At 49.5% G+C, this 19,132-nt stretch overlaps 1 protein-coding gene across 16 annotated transcripts in view; it reads left to right on the forward strand.

Moving 5' to 3' along the window:
• Positions 1-19,132, forward strand: part of AFDN (afadin, adherens junction formation factor) — a 112,316-nt gene that overhangs the window by 23,921 nt on the left and 69,263 nt on the right. For 8 of the 16 annotated variants that reach the window (XM_043888634.1, XM_043888638.1, XM_043888643.1 and 5 more), the window contains exons 2-5: positions 6,138-6,333; positions 11,281-11,396; positions 13,079-13,242; positions 15,232-15,392. In XM_043888634.1, the coding sequence (XP_043744569.1) occupies positions 6,138-6,333; positions 11,281-11,396; positions 13,079-13,242; positions 15,232-15,392 (637 nt within the window). The remainder of the gene's footprint in view (positions 1-6,137; positions 6,334-11,280; positions 11,397-13,078; positions 13,243-15,231; positions 15,393-19,132) is intronic. The other 8 variants (XM_043888635.1, XM_043888645.1, XM_043888648.1 and 5 more) reach the window with 3 other exon arrangements.

Consider the following 19,132-nt stretch of genomic DNA (forward strand, 5'->3'; position numbering starts at 1 on the left):
GGCAGTGACTCAAGAACTGTCATTTTACTGACGCCTCCTGTGGATCAACAATCTTAGGTGGTCACCGCCAAGCGGTGTCACTTTAAACCGTGTTAATTACAGGTGTGGTGTTAGATTTAGCAGTTCATTTGCAGCTGGTTAGATGCACGGCCACTTCTGGACACTGCGGCTCGGAGGCTGGAGCAGGAATCTGTTCAGGAGAGAAGTGGGATCATGCCACAGGAAGGAGGGCGCTTGGAGGGCGGGAGCTAGAGCGCCGTGCTGCGGAGGGCCCGGCTCGTCACCGGGGACCCCGGGCAGGTGTCTGGGGACACCCTGGTCTCCCGGCTGGCGGGTGCTGCTGGCCTCCGGTAGGTGGAGGCCAGGGGTGTCCCGGGCACCGCACGGCCGTCCCCGAGGAGCCCGGGGGCCCGTCCTGCGCAGTGCACGGTGCCTGGGACGTCAGCGCCGCCCCCCACCCCACCGGAGGCGCAGGAGGCTGTGTTCAGGCCTTGGTTTGAGCATCGGGCTCAGGGATGCCAGCGGGCACAGTTCAGCCCGGTTGGCAGAGCGACGTGAGATGAGCTTTGCTTTTGTAAACAGCAGTATTTTGTAGCTGTCAAGCATGTTTGTCGTCTCTGGAGCCGCTCCAGGGACACCGTCTTACTTGAGGGCTATAGATGCTTTCCATGGATGAGAAAATAATAACATCTTAATTTCAGTGAATACATTTTTATTAGCCTGTAATTGAAATTTAGCATTTTCTTCACTTACAAGTTTATACTCGTATCTCCTTCAGATTTGAAGTTGTAAAATTTTAAATGCACAAAACAAGGTCTAGACCTTATTTAATATGTTAATAAAGACCACTCATGTTACTCTGTCACAGGTTTTAAAAATATTTTAAATATTGTACTTTTTAAAACATTTCTCTATTTATTGGCTGCATCGGGTCTGCATTGCTGCCTGGGCTTTTCTCTGGTTGTGATGAGTGGAGGGTGCTCTGGCTGCGGTTTGCAGGCCTCTCGTCACGGAGGCTTCTCTTAGGGTGGAGCATGGGCTCCCGGGGCGAGGGCTCAGGAGTGCGGCTCCCGGGCTCCAGAGTGCAGCCTCAGGAGTTGCTGCCCAGGATCTTCCTGGGCCAGGATCTATCTGGTGTCTTCCGCATTGCAAGGCGGGTTCTTCATCACTGCACCACCAGGGAGGCCCTAATAATTGCATTTTGCTGTGATTGTTCACTTTGCAATCCTCCGTGCTTTATGCAGTTAACATTTTTATTCTGAGAGCAGTGGCATAGGCCTCACCAGTCTGCTGGAGGATCCCGGACAAAGTTGGGTAGAACCCCCGGACTAGAGAGGTGGCTTTGTGAAGAGTGTTTCCTTGCCTTGTGGCTCAGCTGGTAAAGAATCTGCCCACAGTGTGGGAGACCTGGGTTTGATTCCTGGGCTGGGAAGATCCCCTGGAGAAGAGAAAGGCTACCCACTCCAGTGTTCTGGCCTGGAGAAGTCCATGGACTATATAGTCCACGGGGTCGCAGAGAGTCAGACACGACTGAGCGACTTTCACTTTTACTTCACTTCTTTACTTCTGTACATTTGCACTTCACTTTTGTACAAGTGCAGTACTTACGAGTCACAGTAGAAATGAAGACGTCATCGTTAACCACAAGTGCGACTTTGCTCTTTGTTAATTGGGTTTAATTAGTGCCTCCTTTGTTACCGTCTTTCACATCCCCAGTGCATATAGTGTGGTAGCTACTCAGATATAGAGATTAAAGATTTTCAGAGGACTGTGTGGAGAGCTTCACTGTTCCATCCCCTTGTGATGCTAAAGGTTTCCGTAGGTTTCCGCTTCCACTGGCGTCTCCCAGCGAAGCGCACTGGGAACCTGCCTCAGAAGCTGACAGTTGTAAGTAGACGGTGCTGGCGGCCATAACAGGCCTTTGAAAACCATGTTTGCGATGGGTTTTCACAGCAGGCTGTTTCCTGGCATAGAATTGTCTTACTTATAATGCTTACGTGGTCGGATACAGGGTGGTTTGTTTGAGTTCATAAAGCAGTTATCTGCGGCGTGTGTTCTCTGGGGTGTGTGTGTTGGGGTTGGTTTTTTAGACCAGAGAACTTGTGTGAACTCTGAGATCTTCCCCTGAAAGGTGACTTTTCCCGCGTTCAGTGAGCTTGCTCCAGCTCGGCTCTGGTGATGTCGGGAGAACAGTAGTTGGCTCACACTGAGAAGGCGTGCACTGGGATGTGTTAGAGACGGTGCCTTTGCTTTCAGACGAGGAGCCGTACCAGAATCACTGGAACACGCAGACCCATGTGCAGTGGATCGTGCTTCCGGGTGAGGACAGCCGGGTCGGAGGTCAGCACTCAGGATGGCCCAGGCTCACCCCAGATGAGCGGATTCGGTCCAGAGCGCCACCGTGAGGCCAGGCTCACCACTTTGTTTGGTTTCTGGTTGCAAATAACAGTCACGTTCACATAGTCCTATAGTCTGTTAAGTGTGCAGTAGCATTATGTCTGAGAAAAGAGTATACCTGCCTCCATTGCAAAACACTTCAGTGCTGAGAAATGCCAGCCGTCCGTCATGTGACCTTCCTGGGGAGCCTCACCCCTTCCGTTTTTACAAAGCCAGTGCCCATGGAGCGCTGCGCAGCGTGGCGAGGCGCCCCGGGGCAGGTTGTGCCACAGGGAGCCGGGGAGGGGGCGCGAGCCCCGGGAGGGGTGGGCGAAGGTCCGCTCTAGACGGTGCTGAGCCTTCGGGAGTATCTGTCGTACAGAAGTTACAGGTAATGAAACGCATATAGTTTTAAAAAGTATTCTTCAGTACTGGTTTAAAAAATAGTTCAAGAAGTAGTTTGTACAAGTTCAAAAAATACAAGTGCGATTCCAAAAAATCCCATAATCAGGTATTTCGTCCATTCTCTACCCTAATGTTACTGCTGTTTTTAACAGCGTGAGTCAAACGGCCATCATCTGCTGATGGCTTTATGTGCGGTCATGTTTGTGCTTTGGAGGCAGCAGCCTTGGGACTAAGGGGTGTGTATGAGGTAAGTCGTGGCCCTGTGAACAAGAGGGTTGGAAAGGTGACTATGTGTTGGCAGGTAGCCTTGATGGGCTGCAGGCTGGGCCCTGGTTTTCCTAGAAATGCTGGAAGTGGTAAGAAGAACATGAACAGAGCCTGGTTCTTAGTCTGTGCAAGCTCTAGAGCAGGTGGTTCTCGGTAGCTTGAACAGAAGGAGATTTGGGGTTGTCTGGGTGAGTTTCTGCTGGTTCGGATAAGAAGGCCGATTGATTTATCAATTTCATTAACTAATGAGGTACTGGTGAAATATTGAGACGCAAACCTCCATCCATACGTCTTTGCTCCTTGTTTTGACTCTGTGTGTGTAAGTTGATAAGGAGCCTTCTCTCTCTCTCTCTCTTGGCCTTCTTGTATTCGCTCTGGTAAACACAAGAACACTTCTGTTTCAAGAGTGGTAACACAACCCCGCGCGGTATTCATTTCCGTTGTGACCGTTGGTGATGTTTCTCAGGGAAGAATTTATGTGAAGGTGAGGATATACCTTTAGGCAAAAAGAAGGCAGTTTTCCTGTCAGGAGAAGTGACCGTTGAGGAAAGGAACCCAGTACCCACTCTGTTAGGTGGTCCCGCCTTTCTGCGCATCGAGCTGCAGCGCTGGCTGCGTGTAGCACAGGTGGGGGGTCGCGCCGCTGGCCCCGGACGGGCTGGCGGCGAGGAGGCAGCTCTGGGGGGACGGGGCTCTGTGGGGCGGGGGCAGGGGTGCTGGCCGCCTGGCGGCTGTGTGCTGGCTGCTCACGCTTGGCCTCCCTGGACCTGCTTTCTCCCCCTTGCGCAGTGGGTGTGACGGTGGCACCTGCCTCCTGGTTTGGGGAATTAAATGCTGAAGACCGTCCGTATCTGGCACATGGTGGCCGGTCACATATGTTAGATACAGTTATTATTGTGTGTGAGCTTGGTCACTGCCTACCCAAGTTAATGTTCAGGAACTGGATTTTTTTGTCTTCTCAGTTTTGATAAAATTCTGTAGACTTACACACACCGGCCGAAACTGGCTGAATAATTGAGCAGAAAGCTAATGTGTTCCTTTATCAGGGTACTCGCCCAGTAATGGCTGTGCTCAGGTGTTCCCGTGTGATGTTAAGGAGACCCGGCAAACTGAACTGCTAGGTATTTATTAATGCTTATTTAGTGCAAATCAGATGAAAGGTAGTTTTTAATCGTCTACGTTACTTAGGCTTGATCAAGCCTGGAGAATCGTTTCTTTAAAAGCATCAATAGAGAGTTTTTTTTAAAATGATTATCAGCCTGATTTTTGGCCCAGGCCAGACACGGACGACTCCTGACTTGCTTTCTCAGCTGCCACCCTGCGCCTGTGCCCGGCTTCCCTGGCGTCTGTGGTTCGGGTAGTCCTTCCCACACATCCCTGCGTTCCTACCCCGGGTCGGGGAATACAGTGGGGGCGGCCCGCAGCAGAGTCGGGTGGACACAGTAGGAACCCGGGGGTGGAAATGTGCCTGATGGTGTCTTTGTCCCGTTTAATTTTCAAATAGACCGTTAAGCCCATGCTAATACTCCACGTCCCTTACTTTCCTTCAGGTGAAGACTCGTTAGGTGGTGCCTTTCCGTGAGGGCAGGCTGGCGGGTTGGGATGCGGATAGAACTGGCTGTGATGGTCTCTGAGGCCGCAGGGACCTCTGCGAGGAGGAGGGCGAGGGGGGCTCCCCTGCCTGCTCTTAGGGTGGGGGTGGGCTCTGGATGCTCGCGGCGGTGGGAAGACCTGACGTGTCAGGGGGAGGGGAGCCTTGAGGACTCCCGCCGAGGTGCTCTTGGTGCCGGGGACCGTGCAGGGAGCCTTGGGGTTGGAAGAGTCTGAGGAGGTCTGCGGGGAGGCACTTTGTCCAGGGACACCCGGGGTACACAGCATCATCTGGTAAAGTGTGACCCACCAGGCAAACACGGGTGCTCTGTGATGCAGCAGGCCTCCGCCCTTGGGTGTGAACCCCTGAGTCTTATTATTGTGGTGCTAGCTAGAGTGTTGCCTAAGAGTGTTGCTGTAATTGATTGAAAAAGCAAAGGAGCCCTGGGAAGGAGCCTCCTAAGGTCCTGTGTGTGGGCTTCACCCTCCCGCGAAGTAGTCTTTGGTTGGTATCTGTTGTACTTTTCTCTGGAAGTAAGATTATTTTAAAAAATCAAAAAGATTTTAAGAAAATCTATATTGTGCCTGTTGATCTGGGGCAAGTAGTTCATACTGAAATACTCACAGTTACATTCCGCCAAAGTGGCTTTCCATTCATTCACATTCATGCTGGAGTTGGGGTTAGCGTTTCCCCTTTGAAATCTCGGGACAGATGGGCCCTCAGGGTCGGGACAGACGGGCCTCAGGGTCGGACAGATGGGCCTCAGGGTCGGGACAGATGGGTCTCAGGGTCGGACAGGTGGACCTCAGGGTCGGGACAGACGGGCCTCAGGGTTGGACAGACGGGCCTCAGGGTTGGACAGGTGTGGACCTCGAAGTTCAGTGCTGCTGCTGCTGCTGCTGAGTCACTTCAGTCGTGTCCGACCCTGTGCGGCCCCACAGACGGCAGCCCCCCAGGCTCCCCCGTCCCTGGGACTCTCCAGGCAACAACACTGGAGTGGGTTGCCATTTCCTTCTCCAATGCATGAAAGTGAAAAGTGAAAGTGAAGTTGCTCAGTCGTGTCCGACTCTTAGCGACCCCATGGACTGCAGCCCACCAGGCTCCTCCGTCCATGGGAGTTTCCAGGCAAGAGTGCTGGAGTGCGAAGTTCAGTGCATCCGGGCTTAATTCTGGACTTGGCTTTGATCCTGCTTGAACGGGATACTCAGACTTTGTGAGTTTTAAAGGCCAGATCTTGAGGCTGGGCTTTGATCATAGCGTCTGCTTCACTGGCTGGTTATAACGACTTGAGCAAGTGGTGCCCGGCCCTAGCTGAGGGCCCTGGTCCGAGTGGGCAGCTGCTGACACAGGTGCTCTGCAGCCGGACCTGACGCTTGAGCCATGCAGGGGAGGCAGACTGTAAATAGCTCGTCCCAAGTCACTTGACTAAATTTGAAGACACCTTTTTTTTATAGGGTATCGTTTTTTTCAAAGATGTATCATTTCATTTTCCTTTCAGGATTTGGAGTTCCACGGAGTGATGAGATTTTATTTTCAAGATAAAGCTGCTGGGAACTTCGCCACGAAATGCATCCGGGTATCCAGCACTGCCACCACCCAGGACGTGCTGGAGACGCTGGCCGAGAAGTTCCGCCCCGACATGCGGATGCTGTCGTCACCCAAGTACTCACTGTACGAGGTGCACGTCAGCGGAGGTCAGTGTGCAGGAGGGGCCGCGGGCCGTGGTCCTCGACGTGAGACGCTCCCTTTCCTGGGGCCCAGCTTTCCTGCTGCCTCATCCCATTCTGAGGGAGCAGTGAGATAGATGGCAAAGCTCCAGTCTGTCTGCGAGGTCCCAGCCCGGGTCTGTCTGCGAGGTCCCAGCTCGAGTCTGTCTGTGAGGTCCCAGCTCCAGTCTGTCTGCGAGGTCCCAGCCCGGGTCTGTCTGTGAGGTCCCAGCTCCAGTCTGTCTGTGAGGTCCCAGCAGGTGGAGTTTTGGGAGTTGCTTTCTTCTCTAGAGATAAGGAGCGCAATGTTTCATACTTGAATTCTCCAGGTCTGGCACATACTTTGATGATACATGGGGCTGCTTGATTTTGGAGAAATACATCGTGTAACTATTTGTAGATTACCATGCTACAGCTAGAAGTAGCCCATTGTTTTGTGAGTATGGCCCATAAGTCTTGCTGAAGTATCTTTGTCCTGTGGAACAGGAACCTTGTTCTTGGGAAGAACAGGCATCGTGAGGAAATTCTTTATGTGGTCACTAATTTCTCCTTGTTTTAAGGTTTGAAGTTTCTGAAAATATCCTGTATATCGCGTGGCAATTTAGATTGAGCTGATTAGGAATGTAAAAATGTTTAAAAATTTTTATGAGTGCTTTGGAAATACTGAGTCACCTGCAAAAAAAAAAAAAAAGCAAAATCCAGTTAATGTTGTAAATAAAGAATTGCAGATAGCACAAACCTTATTTTAATACCTATTTAAGTTGTCACAAAACCTGTTTGAACATTACTTATTTAGTTATTTTTCTTCCTGAAGTATTGCTTTCTCTGTCTGAAATTGGGCTAAGATTTTTGTAGTGTGTGGAATTCAGGTATCACCACATACTACCCGCCTTGTGTTAGGTGGGCCATATTTGTTCATCATTCTCTCAAGTTCACTGAGGTATCACCTGCATACATCGTACCCAGAGTAAATTTGACAGGAGAGGATGGTCCCAGTTTTGGATGTTTTCTCTGAGGTTGAGTTCTCCTTTCACCTCAGAATCTCTGTACACAGCTTACAAAGAGGAGGGTAATATTTCTCATCTTTAGCACTCTTCTTTCTGCACTGTTGGTCATTTGAACACCACCACGTGAGGTCTTTGGATGACATCTATGGTTGGGATTTGAGATCTAAAAATGGAATGGGCTTAATTTTTTTTTTAAGAATATTTTTTCCTTAAACTTTCTTTGCCAGATTTGGTTTTAATTAAAAAGATGTGTTACTTGTACGGGGTGAAGACACCAGGAAGGTGTGTAAGGAAGCAAGTGTCCGTTCCCTACCTCCACCCGTGTCCCCTTGTTGACGCTCAGCCAGGCTGGCCCGCCTGTGTCCCGCACCTTCGTGTGGTTCCAGCAGGGCCTCAGAGAGGAGGAGGCCATGGATGCAAGTCTGCAGAGGAGCGGGCCCTGGTGCAGGGCCTCAGTCTTTTTCGGGTTACAGAGCCCGTAATGTGTCAGGAACTTTTTGTGGCATCCCCAGGCCAAAGGAAATACTTAACACTTTTCTTTTATTGCGTAGATCCAGACAAGTTCATAAAGATTTATGTTCTTAACAGCTTGCTAGTTATTTGGAAAAATAGTAGACATAAAAGGAAAACTGGTGATTTCATTCCGTTCCTAGTCACAGTTGCTCCCTGATGGGGGGCATGTCTCCCGGGCACCCCCTGCCCCAGTCCTGGGTGGAGGCAGCACCCCCATCTCCTGGTTTCCACAGTGCCGTGGCAAACCCACCTGACGCGGATGGGACGCCCACAGGAGAGACAGTGCTCAGCCTTGAAGGCACCAGTGGTTCCTGCTGTGTCTGGCAGGTACAGCTCGTGTTCCCTGGACGGGTGACATGTGTCTAGTGAGCCCCTGGCACCTCAGCTGGTGCGGGAAAAGAGCGCTGGCCCAGTACCATGGAAATGCCACTTGGAGCCCTTTTCCACATTAGAATTTCTTGTGTGAAGTCAGTTGGAAAACTAAAGACTTCTGCTGTTTTAACTTGAGCAGAAGATACTGTAGACTATAGCAGGGCCCTGACTGTATCTGCATGCAGTTGTCAGGCACACGTGATGTTGACTGTAGACAGTAGTAGGTCCCTGATTGTTTCTGCATGTGGCATCAGGCACACATGTTGACTGTAGACTGTAGCAGGGCCCTGACTGTTTCTGCATGGTCATCAGGCACACGTGATGTAGACTGTAGACTGTAGCAGGGCCCTGACTGTATCCACGTGAAGTTGTCAGGCACACGTGATGTAGACTGTAGACTGTAGCAGGGCCCTGACTGTATCTGCATGGTCATCAGGCGCACGTGATGTAGACTGCAGACTGTAGCAGGGCCCTGACTGTTTCTGCATGCAGTTGTCAGGCACACGTGATGCAGACTGTAGACTGTAGCAGGGCCCTGACTGTTTCTGCATGCAGTTGTCAGGCACACGTGATGTAGACTGTAGACTGTAGCAGGGCCCTGACTATCTGCATGCAGTTGTCAGGCACATGTGATGTAGACTGTAGACTGTAGCAGGGCCCTGACTGTTTCTGCATGCAGTTGTCAGGCGCACGTGATGTAGACTGTAGACTGTAGCAGGGCCCTGACTGTATCTGCATGCAGTTGTCAGGCACACGTGATGTTGACTGTAGACTGTAGCAGGGCCCTGACTGTTTCTGCATGCGGCATCAGGCACACATGTTGACTGTAGACTGTAGCAGGGCCCTGACTGTATCTGCATGGTCATCAGGCACACGTGATGTAGACTGTAGACTGTAGCAGGGCCCTGACTGTTTCTGCATGCAGTTGTCAGGCACACGTGATGTAGACTGTAGACTGTAGCAGGGCCCTGACTGTATCGCATGCAGTTGTCAGGTACACGTGATGTAGACTGTAGACTGTAGCAGGGCCCTGACTGTATCCACGTGAAGTTGTCAGGCACACGTGACGTAGACTGTAGCAGAGCCCTGACTGTTTCTGCATGCAGTTGTCAGGCACATGTGATGTAGACTGTAGACTGTAGCAGGGCCCTGACTGTTTCTGCATGCAGTTGTCAGGCACACATGATGTAGACTGTAGACTGTAGCAGGGCCCTGACTGTTTCTGCATGCAGTTGTCAGGCACACGTGATGTAGACTGTAGCAGGGCCCTGACTGTATCTGCATGCAGTTGTCAGGTACACGTGATGTAGACTGTAGACTGTAGCAGGGCCCTGACTGTTTTGCATGCAGTTGTCAGGCGCACGTGATGTAGACTGTAGACTGTAGCAGGGCCCTGACTGTATCTGCATGCAGTTGTCAGGCACACGTGATGTTGACTGTAGACTGTAGCAGGGCCCTGACTGTTTCTGCATGGTCATGAGGCACACATGTTGACTGTAGACTGTAGCAGGGCCCTGACTGTTTCTGCATGGTCATCAGGCACACGTGATGTAGACTGTAGACTGTAGCAGGGCCCTGACTGTATCCACGTGAAGTTGTCAGGCACACGTGACGTAGACTGTAGCAGGGCCCTGACTGTTTCTGCATGCAGTTGGCAGGCACACGTGATGTAGACTGTAGCAGGGCCCTGACTGTTTCTGCATGCAGTTGGCAGGCACACGTGATGTAGACTGTAGCAGGGCCCTGACTGTTTCTGCATGCAGTTGGCAGGCACACGTGATGTAGACTGTAGCAGGGCCCTGACTGTTTCTGCATGCAGTTGGCAGGCACACGTGATGTAGACTGTAGCAGGGCCCTGACTGTTTCTGCATGCAGTTGGCAGGCACACGTGACGTAGTTTGTAGCAGGGCCCTGACTTACCTTCATGCAGTTGTCTGGCACATGGGTTTCAGGGCAGCTCCCTCTTTGCTGTTTTACAATTGAGACTTAATTGTCCTGAATATTAGTTCTCTAAAAATGTGCTGTGAGGGATTTCAACCCAGTGCAAATTTTGCCACTTGAGCAACTTGGTAATTTTGATTTGAAGCAGGAATTTCAAACTTCTTGGCCCAGTCTCTGATGTATCACTCTGTTCTGTATCTTCTGCTGATACAATGATACTTGAGAGTTTGTTTGTCCCGTGTTCTGGGAGTTGACAGTGCTGCTGACCTGTGACGTTTGCTGAGAGCCTCTGTAAAGCTTTGGGCCCATCTGGTTGATCCCGCCTGCTTTACCACAGTGATTGCCCATCTTTGCTGCCCTCCTACCAGCGTAATCCTTGCCAGCTCTCACCTCCTGGTGGTCAGGTGTGGGGGCCCTCAGGGGGCAGCCAGGAGCGTTTCAGATTTCAAATCAGGAAGGACGTAGACTCTTAACTTAGCCCTTTACCTCCACGTGGAGAACAGTGGTGCTTGCTGGCGGGAGGAGCGTGAGGGTGGAGGACGGAGCGTTTGGAGCAGGAGTCTGGACACAGTGGGAGGAGGAGCGCAGGGGTCACGCCAGGAGGAGTGCCAGGAGACCCCCTGGCAGGGGTCACGCCAGGACGGATGCCGGCGGGGCAGGGCCGCGTCTTGTCGGCACTTGACGCTGATGTGAGAAGAGTCTCATCTATCAGTGGAACGTCTCGTTTTCCAGTTGTATGTCAGAGAACGTGATTTATAGAAATAAACATATAGCAAGGCCCTACATGTATTTTTTCCTAGCCCATGTGTATTTCTCATATCTTCCTGGTTAGATTCTAAATGTCAGGAAGTTGTGCCTGGCCATCTCTGGCACTGGACCCATGGTAGGTATAGACATAGAGTAGCACCAAAATCCTGAATTAGTCATTGAAATGCTCACTCCACAGTGTGAATTACACTCAGCCTATCAGAAAGTAATGAAGGTTACAAGACATTTTTTTGTCTCTAAAATTTACTGTATATCAGAATGTTGTAATGTTGTATTGATTAGTGCCATTAAATAACCATGGTTTTTTGTTCTTTTTTCTTTTCATGTTGTGAAGAAGAAAGAAGACTGGATACAGATGAGAAACCCCTGGTGGTGCAGCTGAACTGGAATAAAGATGACCGAGAGGGGAGGTTCGTCCTTAAGAACGAGAACGATGCCATTCCTGCGAAGGTGAGAGCCGGGGGCCTCGCTGATGCTGTTCCAGGGCTGCCTCTGATCGGGGGTCACGGGGCTCATTCACTTCTTTGATTCTCTCCCTAAACTGCGCTTTCACCTTCCTCCTGGGAAGTACTGTAAGAGTAGCCCAGCTTCATCCTCTATTTCACGGAATAATCCCAAGTATTATTCTCTCCTTTTCAAAGGATTACGTAAACTGTTGTCACTCAGAGACTTCATGATCAAGGAAGCAGCTTCAGGTTTTTTCCCCTCAAATTATAAAGTCGAAATATGTTTTAATAAGAATCAGAAGGGAAAATAAAACTTGAAAAACCTATTTATATGAACTTTCAGATACAACTTAATAGTAAGGCATGTTTAAGACCTTTTTCGTATTATTATGTGGAAAGTTAAAACTTGGTAAAGTTCCTTGAGTTTCTTTGGGTGCTGTAATAGAGTGAGTCTAAAACTTTCTCGGCTAGTAGGACATCTGGAATTCCTGTGCTACTGTTCTTTTCATGTGGAATACTGTGAAATACAGATATAGCTTTAAAATGATTATAATTCTATTTCAAGTCAGGTGGCCTCTTACAGACTAGAATTCAGTGTTGACAGATGACAGCAAAGGCAGAGGTTAAGGGTATTTTGAGAAAAATCTTGCATTTAGTTTTCCCCAGTAGATCTGGGGAAAGGGCCGATGTTTGCCTCTGGCAGCAGTTTTCACAGTGTCTGTGTGATGTCAGCGTCCCGTGTGGACGATCCAGACACACAGCTGTGCTCCCGGGGCTTGTCGCCTTTGCAATGAACACGTACGAAATAAGAACAGAGGAGCCTGGCTGGCTACAGTCCGTGGGGTCGAAAAGAGTCAGACACGGCTGAGCGACTAAGCACGTGATTTCGGCTGGTGTGCCTTTTGGTGGGTCCCCAGGTCCCACGTGGCGGGTGGTGGAGCCCTTCTTAGGGTCGGGACGACTGGATGGGGCCCAGGCAGCTTGCACAGAGACGGAGGTGCTTGCTGGCACAGCTGAAGGCAGTTTTCTTTCCCCATAAAATAATCTTTTATTTTTTTTGATTTTTTACCAGCCAGCCTGTTAAGTCATATAAAAAATAATTTCTTTCTGTGTCTTCTGCAGGCAGGTCATGTTATAAATTAAGAATAAGCAAATAAATAAATAAAATCTGGAAAAGAAATTAGAAGTTTTTGTATAAACACAATACAACTTTGCTTCATAAAAGCCAATTTTTTAGAGCTATTCTTGACATTTCTTCTGACTTAAAGCAAACATCTATAAAGTAGATAATGTTTCAAATGGTTATTTCAATATTTCCATTAGGTTCCATTTATTTGTTACTAATTATTTGGATTTTTATTTATTAAAAATGATAAAGAAGCTGGTGTGATTCCCATCCCAGTTTTCTTACTGGGTTTGGGTTTTCTTATGTGCTTGCTTCCTTGGTTATTGGTTTGAATTTAGGTGAAATTTTCACTCGGTGAAATGAGATCTTGAGTATGTAAGTGTGCATCAGTACACTCACATACCTGTCGGCACAGTCAGGACAAAGACCATCTCATCCCAGGCCTTCCCTGCCCCAGTGGCTGTTTTCGGCTGTAGCGTGTGAGATGTGGTTAGATCCCCATAGATGGCTCTGTGTGATTCTGTGTCATAGCAGTGGAGTGATAATGTTGCTTTTATCAGAAGGCTCAAAGTAACGGACCTGAAAAGCAGGAAAAAGAAGGTGTTATCCAGAACTTCAAGAGAACTCTCTCAAAGAAGGAAAAGAAGGAAAAAAAGAAGAGAGAAAAAGAGGCAGTGAGACAGGCGTCTGATAAAGATGATAGACCTTTCCCTGGGGATGACATGTAAGTTAATCTCAGAAATATTCCTGTTTCTTTGTGTTCTAAGCCAAATGTTTTTAACGCAGCAGGCCTCCTTAAACTCCCAGATAAACGGGGCAGGGGTGACTTCAGCTCAGTGACCGGCGTGCCGAGGGGAGCCGGGCGTCTGCTGAGCAGCACGTGTTGCTGACGCTGCCCGTCTGCGGTGCTCGCTTACCTTAGAGTGGGGAGCCCGCGAACGGGGCTGCCTTTCCCGGCAAACACAGGGTCGGATTCTCACCATCCCTGCCTGCCTTCCCTTCCCTCGCTGCTGTTTTGGTCGTTAAGGCAGCGTGGTTTCTCAGACACCTCGGATACGCTTAACACCTGAACGGAGGTTGGCAAGACTGGTGAGAAAAGCTGGTGTCCCCGGCTCAGGTCAGAGGCACCATCGGGCCCACCCAGCCCCTCTCCTTCCTTAACCGTACACCGGCCCCAGCACAGGTGTGCTCACCTGTCTGAAGGGACTTGCGCCTCTGGCCTCGGAGCCGAGGGGGTAACAGAAAGAGGCGTGAGGAGAACCCGGCCGCTTCTCTTCACGGAGTCTCCTGGCCTCGGCGTAGCCTCATCGGTTTTCAGCTCAGTCAGTTCATTCCATCATCAGGTGCTTTTTCCAAGGCCGCCTCCTTGTCTTGGTGCTGACTGCATCCACTCCAGCGAATGTCCTTGTTTCTACAATTTTGAGGACTCGTTTGAATGTTTCCCGAGGAAATAGTCCAGAAGAATGGCTCAGAGACACTGTGGCATGCCTGTGTTGCCAGACAAGGGTCTCCAGCCCACGGGCCCCTCATGCCTCCCTTAGAACTGCCGAGTGTAACAGAGCAGTGTCTGATCCCTGCAGTGTGTGTGAGCATCAGTGAGTGCAGCTTGCTTTACCATTAACAAGGCCGTTGTCTCTGCATGCTTGTTAACCATTTATGTGCTTCTGTTGCAGTGACCTCTTCAAGTCTTTTACCATATTTTGATTGATTCTAAGTGTTCCATGTGTCTTGAGGATGTTAACCATTTGTCAGTGAAGGATGTTTACTTTAGAGTGGAGTTGGAGCCTGTTGTGGATTGCATCAGAGTGGATTTAGATCTTAATCTGTTAGGCAGAGATGCGTGTGTGATGAGCATGAACTTGAGTATAGTATGTTACATTGTAAGGCTCTACTCAGTGTATTTATGCGAGAGGAAGAACTTGTACACATAGGTTGCTCACATATGAAAAATATCAAGGAAGAGGAGAGTTTAAAACTTAGGCTGTAGTCATTCTGTTAATTTAGTGTACAGGATGATCAATTACTTGTGTTAAGAAAGTAAGCTACTTAAAATGAGTTAAGTTCAACTTGATTCAGAGCTTGACTGATTTAATGAAATTATTTTATGATTTTTATGACATCTTTAAAGTATATTTATCAAAATTTAGTCAAGTATATTAGTCTTACCTAAATATTTAGTTATCAACTCATTCTATACAGTTGACTCATTGTAGGAACTTTGGGAGCTGTTTCCTTTTTCAGTCTTTCAGTTGTTAAAGAATCATCCCGTGTGAGTTCTTCAAGACTTACTGGGTCACAAAGAGTTGGACATGATTGAGCGACTGAGCATGCATACATAATTTGAAGACAGATTTTTGCTAAAGTATATTCAGTTCTTTATTTCTTGTGGTTGCAATGCTGCATCACTTATTTAATCTCTTTGAGATAGAGAAACCTTGTAGAAATAACTGAAATGTATTTTCTTTTAGTTTTATTAATGAATACTCAATTAAGTTCTGTAAAGTCAACTATACAGTTTTAATTAGGAGTTTCTGCCTAGTTCAGCGGTTTAGTTTGTACCGAGAGAAACTTTATCTGTCGTGACTAGACCAGGGCAGGGCAGAGCTGCTCAGGGTTCAGGAGCGGCTGGAGGCCGCGCGCAGAGTGAGTCCGGTGGGCGGCGTGCCTGTCTCTAATGTCATACCTGCTGTGTGTTACCCCCATCTCCCCACAGTGAGAATTCTCGCCTCGCCGCCGAGGTCTACAAAGACATGCCTGAGACCAGCTTTACGCGAACCATCTCCAACCCCGAGGTGGTCATGAAGCGGCGGCGGCAGCAGAAGCTGGAGAGGAGGATGCAGGAGTTCCGGAGCTCGGACGGGCGGCCGGACTCGGGTACGGGGCCCGCGCCGCGCCCGCTTATCCCTGACGCGAGTGCTGCGGTCTAGTGACGCGCCTGACGCGCGCCGTCATCTAGTGACGCGCCTGACGTGCGCCGTCTTCTACTGATCTGCCTGACGCGCGCGGTCATCTAGTAAAGCGCCTGACGTGTGCTGTGCCCGCTACTGCGCTTGACGCGAGTGCTGCGGTCTAGTGACGCGCCTGACGTGCGCCGTCGTCTAATGACGCGCCTGACGCGCGCGCTGTCATCTAGTAAAGCGCCTGACGTGTGCTGTGCCCGCTACTGCGCTTGAGGCGAGTGCTGCGGTCTAGTGACACGCCTGACGTGCGCCGTCGTCTAGTGATCCGCCTGATGCGTGCCGTGCCCGCTGCTGTGCTTGACGCTAGTGCTGCCGTCTAGGGACGCGTCTGACCTGGGCCGCTCCCTCTGCTGTGCTTGACGGGCCCCGCGCCGCGCCCGCTTAACCCTGACGCAAGTGCTGCCGTCTAGTGACATGTCTGACGCGAGAGCTGCCGTCTAGGGACGCGCCTGACGCTGCTCTTGACGCGAGTGTTGTCTAGTGATGTGCCTGATGTGTGCGAATAAGTGTGGTAAAGTCACAAGTTATTGAGTAGTTTCACTTGTTAGGAAATAGTAGATGATCGTTTGTTTCAGAAAGTCTGTATTAGAAGGCTGTGTCACTGATGCGGCATTTGCTGAAAATGTCCGACCTGGTATGTCGTCACCTCTGGTTCTACAGGGTCACGTTGAGGTGCTTCAGAGTCAGGCGTTGTCAGCCTTTCCTGTGACGATTAGGGCCCTTACGAACTGAGTCTTCATTATGCGTTTTGTGGGAATTGTAGTGTCGGTGACTCAGAAAACTAGGGGCTGAGAGACTTATTATTCTATAAATAATTTAATAGGTGGCTTTTGAGACCTAGCCTGTCTTGTTCCAGCAGGGATTTGAAATGACTTTAAAATATATGCATTGCAAAAGAAGGAGAAAGAAGAGAGGAGCTACAAAGATGAGGAAGGAAAAATGTAAAAGTTTTAGGAAAAACGTGGGGAAAGTGCAAGCTAGGGGCTTATCAGTAGAAAGCTTCCAGTCTAGCCCAGGCCTCAAATCGGGGCGGTTGCTCTGAGAGCGGAGTAGAGGTTCCACGTGAGGGGGCTGCGGTTGGAAGGGGCGCCCGCGTCAGACGCGGGTGCAGTCCTGGAAGGGCTGACTGACTAAGCAGTCATGGATGGCGGCCATAAGGAGAGAAGGGAGGGGTAAGCGCCAGCAGAGGGAAGGAAGGGAGCCAGCACCTGGAGGGCTTTTCTGAGGAGGGGAGCCCTTCAGGATGACACCCCGTTTTCAGTTGGGTGGCTGTGGGTCTGCAGGGTGAAGGGACGTCTGGAGGGGAAGCCGGATTCACTGTGTGTCTTGGGGGGAGCTGCCAGCTTGGTGACTGAGAACCAGTCAGCGGTGTCACTGGGCGTGCAAGAGACTTGGTGCAGGTAATACAGACCTGGAAGGAAGGCTGTTGCTGAGGGGTAGACAGAGGAACAGGACAGACCTCTGGAGGGTGAGGAAGAGAAACAGAAAACATCCAGGAGAGGAGAGCTTGTCTGCTCAAGGGATGGTTGGGGTCCAAGGAACCTGTGCAAACTTCCAGGAAACCTTGAGAAACCAGAGATTGTTGGTAGAACAGCTGTTTGTGTTAATACTAAGACAAATAGAGTAAGTTGAAGTGTTCTGTCAGTCTGTTTCTAATAAGTAACTTAGAGAAACGTATCTCTATAATCTCCGTGTCTGCTGGGTTGGTGTGGTGATGTCACAGCAGGAAGGTCCCTGAGAGGAACGCAGAATCTGTCATTCTCCTGTCTCTTAGCCTCAGGGTGCTCCCCCAGGCTCTCATGGGGAGCTCACACACACTGTCTGACTCCCTTCACAGCAGGTCAGAAGTCATCACTTGTAGCAGGCTCGGGCTCTGCACCTTGGAGAGTATTTTTAGCACTCAGGTGTATTTATTCTCTGATGCCTCCCAAGTGTGAGTGACCTCAGAATGCCCGTGGGGTCAGCCCTTCCACCTCAGCTTCCTGTGAACAGCCTTGGGAGCCGCGTGTGCTGCCCTGGATCCTTCCGCTCTGTGGGCCACGCTTTGTACATCTTCCCAGTGGGGGAACGAGCCTCCCTTAGCTTTAGAACTGAAACGTGTGTTTACACAGACGGGTTATAGTTGCCAGCAGGAGTTTTAAAATGTTAGCTTCTCTCCTGTCTCTCCCTCCTCAGGGATTAGGGAGGTGTGTGTTTCTGTTGTGCTGATTCTGTGGTATGCTTTTACAGTGAAAACCTCTTAAATCAGACTGTAGCTGTTTGTCTGTCTGTTGACCTGTCCCTGGATGAGTTGAGTGTTAGGCTCCCTGGTGCTGTTGTGTTCCTGTCAGGCCCCCTCCCCACGCCTGCTCAGATCAGCTTCATACAGTCAGGGGCTCACGTACAGGCACGTGCATGTGAATGAGTGCATTAGCATCTTGTATTTGTATCCCTTTATCGTTATTGCTGCTCCCACTTTCTTGTTGTTTGTTTGCATGAATTGTCTTTTTCTGTCCCCTCATTTTCTGTCAGTTTGTGTCTTTAGCTCTGAAGGAAGTTTCTTATAAGCAGCATGTGGATGGTTCTTGTTTTTTACCTAATCAGCCGTCCTGTGTTTTTTGATTGTAACATTTAGTCCATTGCCATTCGAAGTGATTACTGATAGGCATGTACTTAACTGCCATGTTATTATTCGGTTTCCGCTCGTGCACGTAGTTTTCCTCTGTTCATTTCTTTGTTTCTTCCCTTGTGTTCTGTGGATTTTCTTTAGTGGTGTTCTCGTGTTTCCTTCTTTGTAGTGTTTGTGTTTATTGTAGGTTTTTGTGGGCACATACATCCATATACATTAGTCAGTATCTACTTGTGTTAAACTAGCAGTCGTTTAAGTTCAGACACATTCTAAAAGATCTACATTTTTTCCTTCCCCTTCTTGTTAGTTTCCCCCCCTTAATTTCTACCCTTTACAAGCTGTTGAAAGCCTGTGACAGTGACCGGTCCATGCTGTGTCCTCATTGTTGAGCTGGGCCATGGGGCGGGGGGGGTTGCTTCGTCCCCGTGAGTCTGTAGATAGCTTGTCTCCTGGCCCATGTCAGCAGGTCTGCATTCTAATGCTGGCCTGGACTTGCTGATTATCATAGGAGACCAGCATTATTTTATTGTTGTCAGGTTGTCCTGATGCAGTGTGTGCCAGACTTGTGTGCAAAGGGTGCGAGAAGCATTCAGTAGCCAAAATAACTGCATTAGAATTCAGCAGACTCAGGGAGTCACAGAAGTTTAGAGTTTGCGTCGAAGTGCACAGATCTTTATTCTCACTCTGTAACTCAAAGGTGGGACAAGAAGCCCAAGGAAACATGCCCCCACCTCCAGGTCCCCTGGCATGGGGGCATGGTGCCTTGCCTGACTTGCACATCTGCCCCAGGAGTCTTTCATCTAGACCTAAAATTGTAGGGCTTAAAAAATCTTGTAAGTAGAAAGCAAATTATGACACCAGAAATGCAATAATACAACATGTAAAAGAGTCCATTAAAGAGAAACATACAAAGAAGAAGACGTCAGGGTATCCAAATTGCTCTGCTCTAGTTCACTATTTTTCCTCCCAAATGAGTTCACAGGTAGAAGGGACAGGTTTCAGATTGTTGGTCAGGAAGTCGAGGAACTGGGGAAGGTCAGTGTCTG

The sequence above is a fragment of the Cervus elaphus genome, chromosome 26 (genome assembly GCF_910594005.1).
Source record: "Cervus elaphus chromosome 26, mCerEla1.1, whole genome shotgun sequence".
Lineage (NCBI taxonomy): Eukaryota > Metazoa > Chordata > Mammalia > Artiodactyla > Cervidae > Cervus > Cervus elaphus.